This window comes from Ostrea edulis, chromosome 1, assembly GCF_947568905.1.
Source record: "Ostrea edulis chromosome 1, xbOstEdul1.1, whole genome shotgun sequence".
Lineage (NCBI taxonomy): Eukaryota > Metazoa > Mollusca > Bivalvia > Ostreida > Ostreidae > Ostrea > Ostrea edulis.
The window spans coordinates 49,874,782-49,888,087 of record NC_079164.1 but is presented as its reverse complement, the minus strand read 5'-3'; the positions used below and the strand labels follow the sequence as shown (position 1 = coordinate 49,888,087).

Sequence of the window (13,306 nt, the reverse complement as noted above, 5' to 3'; positions counted from 1 at the left end):
TATCATGATCAACTTTCAAGGGTAATATTTACCAGGTTCATCTTCAATATCCACTTTAGTAGACTTGCCATTCTGATTTGGCTCCACTTCATGAACTACAATAGCAGGTGTGACTTGGAATTTGCTCCCTCCACTTCCCTGGACCAAAATTCCTTCTCCACTTGGACTGGAAGTGGATAGCAGAGTGGAACTTTCTGATACTTCCACCTGAGTCCCATTACCTTCACTTTCATCAACTGATTCTCCACTTAATCCTTTATCTACATTTTTGCTTGCCTCCATGTCTAAACAAGGAAATTACGCAATAATATCTCCACCATGCAAACGTGCTCTGCTTTATTTAAAGAGAAGTCATCCAATACTGGAAAAACAGTTCTTTCCTCGATCAGAAAAATCCCTCCAAATTTTTAAACCATGGATCAATGATCAATACTAGGCAACACAAAACTGCCCCAAAACTGAAAGAAGCGTCCCACTTTATCTAATATTATCATATATTGACAAAGCAGAGAGACACCTGAGTGTGTGACCACTGTGTATCAATCAGTTATCTAACGGATGCACAAAATCTCCAACCAAACATACTGAAGAGCCAGAGCAGGATTTCACTGCCACAATAACATGCTCCTCCTTTATTTTTCTTCCCATGCTTTTACTTTACACTTACAAACAGTGTATATATGTAAGGCCATATTTCAGAGTCTGTAATTTCATGAATTTGTACATTTTATTGATTAGACTATTTCAGGATATTTTAAATTTCTAGTATTCTACAGGTAAGGGTTTCTCTGTCGTAACAAAATTAAACATTTGTAAACACCAGAAGTTTTCCATACTCTGTAAGAGACGAACTACAGACACAACAAGGGTAAATATCAATACTCGTCTGCAATCTCCAACTCCTGGTCTTTGATATAACTAGGCATAAAAACATCCTTTTCCTTTAACACTACAGACTATATCCCTGCAAAATTTAACATTCGAACTTCAGCTAGGCCCTACATATAACCATGATCCAACAAATTTCAATCCTTTCTAAAAATTAATGAATCAATACTCAATATAATTACATTTTGATATAAGTTCACAATTTCTTGTTCTCCAAAATCTTTGCCTCTCCACAACATATACTCACTGAAGACTCTCAGGTGAGAAAACAATTATCCCAATCACCTTCCAAAATTTATGGTTGAAGGGGCTCATTATCCATAGCAAGATAGTATGAAAGTTTTTTGGAACTTAGCTTTCCACGATTATAGCTAATTCTGTACTGTTTTTCATATCCTGAGCACAATAACAGAAAATTTCCTTCATTTCGTGCTCACACAGGAATATACATGTAGTGATAAGACTGAAAATAATTGCATCAAAATCTTGCATCTCTGACAGTATAAAATCTTGGCTATTGCCACTGTTGAAACTGAGAACTTTGCCTCCTTGCTGAGACAATTATAGCTCCCACAACCTTTCTGAATAATGTTGTTGCATTAAATATCATCCTCCAACATCATCAAGTTTAATCAGTGCTCTTCCATCTCAGGCAAATGATGCAGCAAAATGTGCACAGTGTGTGTATTCTCATATGGAGAAAAGTTATTCTACACAGTCTTTCCTATAACTATATGATTAATTAAGGCTTTAATTTTATCAATTTTCTTCATTACATTATAATTTATAATTTAAGTCTTAATAATGTATATATACATCATTTATCCAATATTTGTATAGGTGTATCACACATGCTGGCAACTTCATCCAGACACCCTGGCTTTCAGTCCTTATAATATCCCATCATTGTATATGTGATCCCATCACTGCACATGTGATCAAAACTTTTAAAAACCCTAGATACCAAAATATTCAACTGAAATTTAGGCTAGATTGCGATTCTGTGTCAATCATGACATATTGCAGTGCTGCAGTTAATTACTGTGATGAAATTTAAAAGTAAATCTAGTTTACACTTGATGCATTAATCAGTTCATTATTTGAAAACTTTACAAAAGGAAAATGTTTATAATAAGAGTACATGTATTTATTTGACACATAAAGAGCTTTGCCCGATAACACCTTGATAAGAAGGACAGAAGTTGAATTGTGAGAGGTCAGGATCATCACACATTGAGTATAAGCTATTCTATGATGATAAGACCCCCCTAACTACTTGTCCAAGATTTATTCCTACAGATTATTTACTTCACAACACCTAGAGCATTTTATTAAAGCATCATGTTTAAAATCAATGTCTGCTGGGAGTGATTATACTGGCATTTATCAATGTTTGATTTCCTTATGATCATTTTCAACATTTTCTGAAATTTAATGCACATGATTGTATGTACATGCATGGCTAGAAGAACTCCAAGTCATAATAGGAGGCAATGCAAGTAATGTAATAATTAAGTCCTTCTGTCAATAAGAATTAACACTGCTTCCAAAATAGATAAATAAACCAGATATATTTCTATAGGACATGAATGTCTACCATTATGTAAAATCAAGAAATGTGAGGTCAAGGTCATGGGAGGCCACTGTAATAAAATGAATCTGTGTCTGAAAATTGATAAAGGCATCCAACAGCATGTGTAATGTCAGAATCGATGATTAAGGCATAGTTGTCAAACTCTTATTTAAATGTATCTGGGTTATAAAGTTTGATGTCAGAAGGCATCTTCTGTAGCTTAAATTAGAAATAGATTAAAAACAAAGTCCAGATATGTCCAAGGTCAGAAATATTGGGTATAATCATTACCCTTTCATCAAGAGAATCATAAGGTGTATGAAGTTTGAAGAAGGTATCATACTGATCTTCTATAGAATTTAAGGTAGTACTCTACATCGTCATAATGGCTGACTTCCTTTAGAAAAATGGATGAAAAAATCGATATCAGTAATATTTGACTTTTCCTTTTCTATTTAAATACCTAGCCGAGTAGCTGACAGTAGGTTAGAATACCGACTGCTGAACTGTAGGTCGCAGGTTCGAGTCCAACAGGGGTTTTAAATTTTTTTCAGATTACCTTCTACTAAAACTGTATTTTTTGACAAAATGAAGTAAATTTGAAAATTTTCAACTTCAAAATATTGTTGTACATATCCTCCACTTTTCATCTACATCAAATTTCTCTGGTGTAGCATACCTCCGTAAATCTTTTCAGAAACAATACAAATGCAAAATAAATTGGATAGACAGAAATGACTAACACTATAACCTCAATTAAATGGCAGCATAATACATAAGTAAAAAGGGGCTCCCTAAAATGTGTCATCCCCTTCACAACAACCTGTAGTAAGATTGCATCCTTGCAAGCACATTTGAATACACAACAAAAACTACAAAGACAGTCACAAAAACTACAAGGAAATGACAACTAGTCCTTCCAGTCACCTTGAATTTTTATCAAAATTTCTTTGGGAAAATAAGTGGGACCCAGATTCAATATCTCAAAGCATTTTGAAAAAAAAAGTCCGGAAAACTGATCGCAACAGTGATTTTTCTATGTTAAAGGAACACAACTCTATCAAAACTCAACAAACTGAAATAAAACTAAAACTCGATCTGTAACTTATCAATATACATCTGCATAGAGAAAATCAGTTCAATATCTGAAAATGTTTAGATTGATTGATTGATGTTTTCCGTCACACTCAACAATTTTTCAGTTATCTGGTGGCGCCCAGTTTTATTGGTGGAAGAGAGAACCCAGATACAATGTACCTGGGAAGAGACCACCGACCTTCCGAAAGTAAACTGAGAAACTTTCTCATTTACTGGCGTGAGCGAGATTCAAACCCATGCAGACATAGGTGAGAGGCTGTGTGATTTTGAGCGCGATGCTCTAACCACTCAGCCATGGAGGCCCCTCTTAAAAAAATGTTTAGAAAAAAAAGTCTGGAAAACAAGTTGTAACAACTATAATTTTTCTAATTTAAAGGGGCCCAACTCCATAAAAAAATCAATGAGCCGGAAGAAAACTCAAATTTAATCTGTAACTCATCAATATACATTTGTACATCTGCCTACAAAAAATTAATTCAATATCTCAAAGCATTTAGAAAAAAGTCAGAAAAACTGGGTGTCGCAGGACAGAAGGATGTAATCTTTCTATGTGAATAGGGGCACAACTCCATCAAAATTCAATGAACCAGAACAAATCTCAAACTTGATCCGTAACTCATCAATATACAACTGCATACAAAAAATCAATTCAATATCTCAAGGCATTAAGAAAAAAGTCCGAAAAACTGGGTGTTGTAGGATGGGCAAGGGTAAAACTATATGCCCCGACCACTTTGTGGCAGAGACATAAAAAAGGGATTCAAAATTGACCCCAATTCAAATATTGTACGAACTATTCTGCTTGGTAAGGCAATAAACTTCAACTTCCAAAATCTGACAGTGTGTTAATTTCTTTGACAAGCTGGTACTGCTAAATTCCTGCACCTGTATTTTCCTTGAGATGTACCAAACAACAGTGTTTTCATATGTGTCATTAACAACGGAAGTTGTTTTCTATGCATCCCAGTGAGGGTGCTGAAGTCACAAGGAGATACTTTCTATAGAAATATAGGGATGGCATCAAAAGTCGGTGGTCCCTCTCATTTATGTTGATGTTCATACCAAATATAAAAAAAAACTGGAATGGTAGTTATCAAAAAGTTCAAATTGTTCAATTGTTAACGCACAACAGATAACAAACTCGGACCAATAGTAATAGGTCACATGTCTGATGAGTGACTCAGATGACCTAAAAAGGGTGCATGTGGGAGGAGGGGATGGGGGTGTCTAACATGTAGCAAAATTAAAAGTAAATTTATTGACAAGGCCATCAATCCACAGGCACTCGACGTTTTAAATATCTATTATAAAAAAATTGTCTTCCTGTAAACATAATATTAACAAGGTATATCACGCTGCCATCTTGGTTTTCTTTTTTACCAGCTGCATTGCTTGAAAATTTCGTCGAAAAGTTCGATATAATATGATAATTAGACCCCTACCGTTTAGAAGCAACTCTGTCAAGGTCTTACCTCTCGCATCGTCATGGTGAACTGGAAATAAAGTCCATTTATCGGCTATATATAAATCAACCATCAAACATTGTCTACTGCTTCTCAAATGTGAGAAATCACTGAAAGGTGGATGTACGTTGACATAATTTTGGGATAGCCCTTTTTTCATTTTTTTCATTGGTCGATAAAATGGGTGACAAAATGTGGGTGGGAGTCGAAGCGGGGGGGTCATGAACATTTCCAATGTTATTTGGTAATGTGATAGATTTACTAAATTTCCCGTGCCAACCTGTCCCAAAACCACACAATTGTGCCCGAGTTTTATTGTTTGCAGGACTGTAACTACCCTGCATTCAGTGCCTTAGCAAGGGAATTCTCATTTGCATAAGTATGTCAACTTCCGGCCACCTTTTAACAATTTTTCGCATTTGAGAAGCAGTAGACGATGTTTGACGGTTCATTATAGCCGATAAATGGACTTTATTTCCAGTTCACCATGACGATGCGAGAGGCAAGACCTTGACAGAGTTGCTTCTAAACGGTAGGGGTCTAATTATCATAACTTTTTGCCGAATTTTTAAGTGATGCAGCTGGTAAAAAAGAAAACCAAGATGGCGGCGTGATATACCTTGTGAATATTATGTTTACAGGAAGACAATTTTTTTTTTATTATAGATATAAAAACGTCGAGTGCCTGTGCATCAATCAATGAAGTATTTAATCAGTGTGTTAAAAAGACTATGAATCTGTACAATATTTTGTCCTAATTTGCCCTAGTGTATGAAATGCTGCATTAGGATGATTATACATGAAATATGAAGATTTTTTATCCTTAAGTGCAATCTTCATTACACTATAAAGTGGGGTTTTTTTTCAGTTCAAAATCTTTCTTCCATTGGTAGAGGTTGTATCAGGTGCACATATAGAGGGAGACCAAAGGTCTGGACCCACCACGTCTCAGCTTGGTAGAAAATATATATATAATACACTACTACTAGCAATATTTATATATTCTAATGCATTTCCAGTTTCAAAATGGCAAGTGTTAATCCTGTGTATTGATTGGACCCCTGAAAAAAACTGCATGGGGTGGAACCCACTCCCCTGAGAAAGAATTCTGTATCCTCTCATGTATTCTGTACTTGCACTCATCCCAATGGTAGCACTGCAAATATGTTAAAAATAACAGTCTATATACATCTGGTGACACTGACAATAAATAATAGATTTCACTTTGAGTCAGATGTTTCCTTGAAGATCTAAAAGATAAATTTCTCAAGCCATATCTCAATTGAATCGTAATCCTCTCTCGCACTCCAGACTTATTTTTAGAATGTTTTTTCTCAAATTGTGTTATCATGTATTTTTCCTCAGTTCTCTTGCTCTGTGCATTAGTCAAAACCAAATGCTTCTTGTTTTCAAGCAAACTTCATATAAATGTGTTGGTAAAAATTGCTATTTGATATTTTCATGTATAATCCTTGATTTGAGCTATTTTAAATTATCCATTTCAAGAATATGATAAATCATGCTGTTTTACTTTACGCTTCTAAAAGAAATTCTATTTTTTCTCTTTAATTTTCCAAACAATGGATAATGGTAACAAATCATAAGATGTTTGTAAAACACGTATGTGTGCCTCAGTGTGTCCAGAAAAGGCAACTTTGACCAATGACCTTGACGAGACCTTCATGTAAAATACGAAAACCCCATCACCAACCATTCAAAAGGTATGATCAAGGTTTAAGTTTTTGTGGACAACAGACAAACCAAAAATCATATACCCATGAATCCCTGAGGGAGCATAAAATATCCAAATATGTAAAGTGATTTGACCCGGTCTTAAACAATTTGCTTTTTTCATATACCGTTTAAGCAGAATTTTTAGCAAGGATTTAATTTTGGGCTTATTAGTGAGTGATGAGGTCGCTAAAATTGGATATCGCCAACAATTTACTCCATATCGGAGGTAATAGCCATCTTCCTTGGAATTATAAAGTCACTAAAATTAGCTCTCGCTAAATATATATACCAATAATTTATGGAAAAATCACTAAATATTGTGTCTCACTGAAAATACCACTTATACAGTATTTTAAATATGAGTATATTTTGCTGTATAATTTGCCCAATTAGCACAAGGACAAAATGGGCAGAAATAAAATGGTCAGAGAAATTTTGCCTGTATACAGTATACGACTGCTGTCTCGACGTCTTCCTTTGGAATTTCAAATCACAACCTATACATATTAAACTGGGACTCTAAAGCCAAGTGGGACTTCTGCACAAACCACTGTCCTACGTGACTTAAATAAACAGAACTTTCTCAGAAGGGGGAGGTGGACTTCTTCTGTTTCATATACAGATGATTTTATAAACAAGAGGTCAAACCATCTTCAAATCCCATGATGTTCAAATGAAATAGTCCTTAAGTTCATAAACCCATAAAAGTACACAAATTTTACATAACTAAGATCAAGTCCCCTGTACCTGTTGATGACCTTTCTATAAATACATGATATTATGATGTGAAATGGAGAATCCTAATCTAATACTACCTTCAAGATTATCTTAATCTCAGACAAGGCTTTGATCAGCAAAATGTCTACTGAACAGGCAATCTGGATTTTATTACACAGCAGGAGGAAATAACTTCATAAATATACCAGTACTCTGCTAGATGTAAGGTACATGGATATTAATTAAATGCATAATGTATTTTGCATCAAACCAAGTAAGAACAGATATGTAGTCATATATGTACATCAGTGGGCTTAACATAGAAGAGGAATTAGAATACTTACTAAGCTTTTATTACACACTCGCTTCAATGAATGTGTTCATTGGCCAACATGCATTTTGTCAGATTCAAGGACCAAAACTGCATCATCAAAATGTTAGGGCAAAGGAAATATAGATCAATGACACAATAATGATAAATTCCTGAAAACCCCGTCAGCAATTGTATTGTTAATCCTTTCATTAATACTGATATCAATTTGCTGGTTATGTATTGGTTTGTCATATGACATATAAGACCCTCTTAGAGGGTATTTCCTAAGGAATATATTGTAGAAAGTGAAAGTGACTTGTGGTGAAAACAGATGAAGGAAAGATAACTCTTATTTCACAGATGCATTTCAAGTTCATCTGACAGGTCATTTTCAAACATGAATAATTTTTTTAAAAATAAAGGTCATGAATTTTAGACACTGACAAAAATATAATTATCACCACTCAATTATGCTGTGACAGCTGAGTTATGAAATACAGTACAGGTATCTTTTATTGCTATCAAACAATTATATATCATAATATTACACAGTGTAAAATAGTCTGATAGTAATGAACATAACATATACATTTTATCACATGTTCCAATCCTCTATAATTGTTACCACACATTTAAATTATTTTATTATAAGTTTCATTAATGTTAATGCATTACCAGAGTGAAAACATACATGTATACTAGCTATGTTAAGTGTAGATAATTTTTGTTAGAGATGGACTAGTACTATATTCACATAATACATATAGATTATACATATGAAATTCATGCTTTGTGCTAATTCATTTTATCTCCATCCAAAAACCAATGGAAAAAAAACATGCTAAAGATAAAATTAATTATATACCTCAGAATGTTTTTGCTATATAAAGGTTAGGTGAATAAACTTGCTATTTCTTCTGGATAACGCTAGCCGTGAAATAGTTTCTGAACTATCTGCCCTAGGGAAATAGTCTCGAAACTATTTACCGGATGCTATATTTTCCCACGTTTTATTTTCTGTGACGTCAAAGTCTGATTACCACTTGGATCACCTCGGTCGATTCCATCTAATGCCAAATGTTAGTTTACTTCACTTTGGTATGTCTGACACAAGTAAAGTCTACTTTGGTATAATAAAACACCTATTTACTGGCTATGAGGACAGTAGCAAGTTTATTGTCCCCCTCGACAGCAACCATTTCCCTCGGCTGCGACTTGGGAAATAGTTGCTGTCTTGGGGGACAATAAACTTGCTATTGTCCTTATAGCCAGTAAATAGGTGTATACTATTTCATGCACCTATATGATGTCACCCTCTGTTGAAATTGATTGTTGTCTCGTCCATTAACAATCACATTCATTGTATTGTGTATTGATCATTTTTAATTAGATCTTATGATTTTCTTGTGATTATACCATACTTTTCATCCTGATAGGAAGTATGAATTTAATCATGAATGATATGAAGATCATTCAAAAACTAGGTAGAAATATATGACCTGAATTAATATTTTAGTTATGCCATAACTTTGAAAGCAGAATTACACGGTAACATAGAACACCAAAGAACTTAACTTACGCTCCTCGAACTCTTGTCAGCAAACTAGATGTCAAGAGGTATCGAGATGTTTACAGACTGTGTGTGAAAAGTAGAGGGGAGTATTTTGAGAAACTGTGAAATACATCGTCATGATGCTATGTTATTGACGTTACTGTGTTGTTGAGAGTGCTCTGTAGTGACAAATTGTGCTGATTTTAAAGTCAACAATAATGAGTATCATTTGATAAGGTAGAACGAAACTGCACACATCGATAAAATAATTGTTTTGACATGTAATGATGTGCTTGATCATGAATTTCTTTACAATCTGATGACGGAAAACAGCATAATGTGTACTTATTTTTTTAATGACACTTGCATAAATCGATTGGTTTGCTGCAAATAAAACATGCATTAGTATTTGCAATTAAGTCAGGAAGGCAAAGCAGTTTGCAAACAACATACTTAACGTAACTTTATGAATTTGTGTGTTAGAAGTCACGCTTAGTAACTAGAAATTCTTAAATGTAAATGAGAGAAAGTGTCTGAAAGTTTTATCTTACTCTCTCTCTCTCTATATATATATATATACACTGCTTCCTCGATGATATGCTGCACCTCCCCACCCCCACCCCTCTTATTGCCTGAAAATCCTGAAGAACAGAATTTCCCCATGTTAATGCCCCCATTATAATGCCAAACTCGCATAGTGCCATATGCCACAGATTTTCACAAAGAAATGGTCATATTTTATAGAGTTTACCCTTGATAATAATGCCAATTACCTAACACTCATTGGTAATCATACATGTACTTTGAGAACAGTGCAGTGGAATGCAAAAGGTGAGGAATTCAGGTGGTCAGGTTAATTACTAATAAATGCTGATTAAAATCAAGATTATCTAAATGTATATACAGAATGGAGCCCAAATAAATTTACAGAATTGAACTTTTTTTTACTTTGTCAGTAATCCTTAAATGGTGAAATTGTTATATTGCATGCAAGCCCCGCTTTATTGCCCAAATTTGTCCTGAACAAAAGTTGGCAATATATCGAGGGAGCACTAACTATATAATATATATATATATATATATATATATATATAATTGTTGTGCAGTTGTTGTCATCCAATAATTTGAAATCATATCTATAGGTATATGTATATAATAAATGTTACAAATTCTGTTAGTAATTTTACCATATATAGCTCCATATTGTCCTAAATTGTGTGGAGTTGATGGATAAAACAGGATATGAAAGAAAAAGAAAGAAAAAAAAAGATAGCAAGAAAAATGCAAACTTTTACTCACCACAATAAAGTAAAATCAAGCATCTAAGTATAGTCTACATATAAAACATGTAAAATAATAAAACTATCATCAGCATTCTAAAATATTGATAATTGTAATAGATCAATAACATAATGATAAACTTAAGAAACAATATAATAGGTGTGCTTATACCTTTTGTAGAACGGTTTACACATGACACATATATTTTCTAGTAAATATAAGATTTTAGTGTACCAGCTCCAGACAATTCTGACCCATAGGATATCCATCTCATCTTTATGGTTGACCCCTATCCCTGGCTATAAACCATACAGAATGTGGTATGAATGACCCCCGCCCCTTATAGACCTTTAGTTTTGTACAGGTCAGACCATAATAAACTCAATTTCTAACAAACCAGGCACATTACAAACTCAGCTTACTGTAATTTATGTGTCTTTTTTCAGACCTTTTTATACAATTGTTACTGTACATCAAAACAATAATATTGCTAGAAACTGAAAGAACACTACTTGAAGTTTACATATCTGTAGCTTCAATCGTAATCAAAGACCTAGGGCCATAAATCATGAAAATATTAACATAATGAAATTTAATCACATTTGTGTTGATTGTAGTGTCGAATACAAGCATTTTACATACTTTTTAAAAAAAATTTTTTTTAAAAATATTTTTAAAACTTTTTTCACAAGAGGTGAAGTTATCGAACATCATTTTTATGAAAAATACTTTTAAATTATAATAAATAGTTCTTATTGTAATGTCATACTAGTAAATTTGAATATATTCATACATATTTTAAAATGCATAATGCTAGAGCTCAGACTGAGAATTTTTTAACCCTTCCTTCAATATAGTATTGATAAACAAGCATCGATCCTGTAACTATTGCAAAGCAATACATGTCCCGGCCCTAACAGCCCCAAGTCAAGTCATTCGCATAATATTCTGCACGAATAATCTTATATCAACAGTTCATGTATAATCATAAAAAAAATGAATAGGCATATAAAGTTTTATTTCATGATTTATTCAGTAAGTCGTATGGATCTCATACAACGAAAAAATACAGATAACTAGACTTGAGTGCAAGAATTAAAGAAAGCAGTCGACCATGAAACTAAGTCTTACCATTTTTGTTAGAATAAGTCAACCGCAATAAAAGGGAAGCTTAATCTGCATCAACTCATTAGATAACCACATATCAAATTTCATTTCCCTAAGTTACTATCTAAGCATGGTGTGGAAAATTCTGAATAACTACATTCAGCACAAAGTCCCATAAATCTTGTAAAAATCAGTCAACTTATCTTGATCTGTAAACATACAATTAAATCAAAGCATGGTGGAAAGTGTTGATTTAGCAAGGATTAAAACTCAACTCAACTATGGCAATAATAAAAAAAATATGAGGTCATAAAGAGGGCGGTTTCTGCATGGTCTTCTCCTATGTGTGACTTATTGCACATACTGTAGTGATTAATACTCGTATAATTAGGACATCACATCTGTATATATTAGTGATGGGCCGATTTATGCTGACAATTAAATGCCAATCGCCAAAGGCCTCCTGATTTCAATTATCAATTACAGTTTTCATAATCTATTACATAAAAGAGAGAAAACCCAAGCTGTAAAACACGATATAACAACGATTGACTTGATATTTTTCACTTCCGTGAAAACAATATGGCAGCACCGAAAAAATGGATAAGATGCCAATGAATGATATGAAACAAATACTAACATGAGTGTCACTGCCAGCCACTCAATATACTTGTGTACCAGTCCTAGTTTATTTTTTCAGTTTGAAATTATGCAAGTTGAAGTAAACACATGTGGTTACATGTGCAGTGTAATAGTAATGATTAATCTTTTGAAACCAAATTGGATTTTGTATAGAGAATAAAGAGGAAGATATAAAAGAAATAGTTTTTGAATTTTCTAATTAACTGATTGATTAATTTCCGATTAACAGCTATGAAATTTTTTTCGATTTCCCATCAGTAGTATATACCATATTTTAACATGGTTATTGCAAAGATCAAAGGAATGTCGCGGTCATTATTCTGTGATATACCTTCATACGTAATAACTAGGGATGGCAATTTTTCATTGGTTAACCGATTACTCGGTCAGAACAGTGGTAATCAGTTAATCGGGGGGGGGGGGTATATTTGAATGTATCTTTATCTACAAATTTCCCAAATCCATTTCTTCCAAAGTTCTAAATAGTGATAGGTTTTGTTTTCATGTATCTAATTAGTTAATTTGAAGATAATTAACTGTATTGGCGGTACATATGGAAATGTGCTAATTACTATTTGAACTCCGCTTCACTGCTCCAAACCTCCAGTTTCTTTAATTGTGCATAAATGAAAATACATCAATGCTGAGTACCATTACCATTAACATTACTGTGAACTGTTTTTAGTATGTACAATGTATCTGTTACACCTCTATTTGCCCCCTTGGACATCGCACGTATGGAAATATTTCAAAAGATACTTCTTGTCTTAAACAAACTGAGAGGTCGCCTATCCTCCGCTGTTGTTGATCAAATAATTTTTTTGAACAAGAATGGCAAATTAAATATTAGTTCTGACGATGGTGAAAATGAAGACTACACTTGTGAAATCTGGACTTTGGGATTTATTTCTCTCTGAAGTCTCGTGCATGTTTCATGC

General features: G+C 33.6%; 1 protein-coding gene across 6 annotated transcripts in view; it reads right to left on the bottom strand.

The window, feature by feature from the left end:
* The window catches only part of LOC125651443 (solute carrier family 12 member 6-like), a 68,469-nt gene that overhangs the window by 50,176 nt on the left and 4,987 nt on the right, over positions 1-13,306 (bottom strand). For 2 of the 6 annotated variants that reach the window (XM_056153179.1, XM_056153177.1), the window contains exon 1: positions 33-6,277. The exons of 1 other annotated variant lie outside the window; for it this stretch is intronic. In XM_056153179.1, the coding sequence (XP_056009154.1) occupies positions 33-282 (250 nt within the window). In that variant the 5' untranslated portion in view covers positions 283-6,277. Of the gene's footprint in view, positions 1-32; positions 6,278-7,817; positions 7,954-10,525; positions 10,547-10,637; positions 10,672-13,306 lie in introns of those variants that run through there. 3 more of the 6 variants (XM_056153187.1, XM_056153180.1, XM_056153192.1) reach the window with 3 other exon arrangements.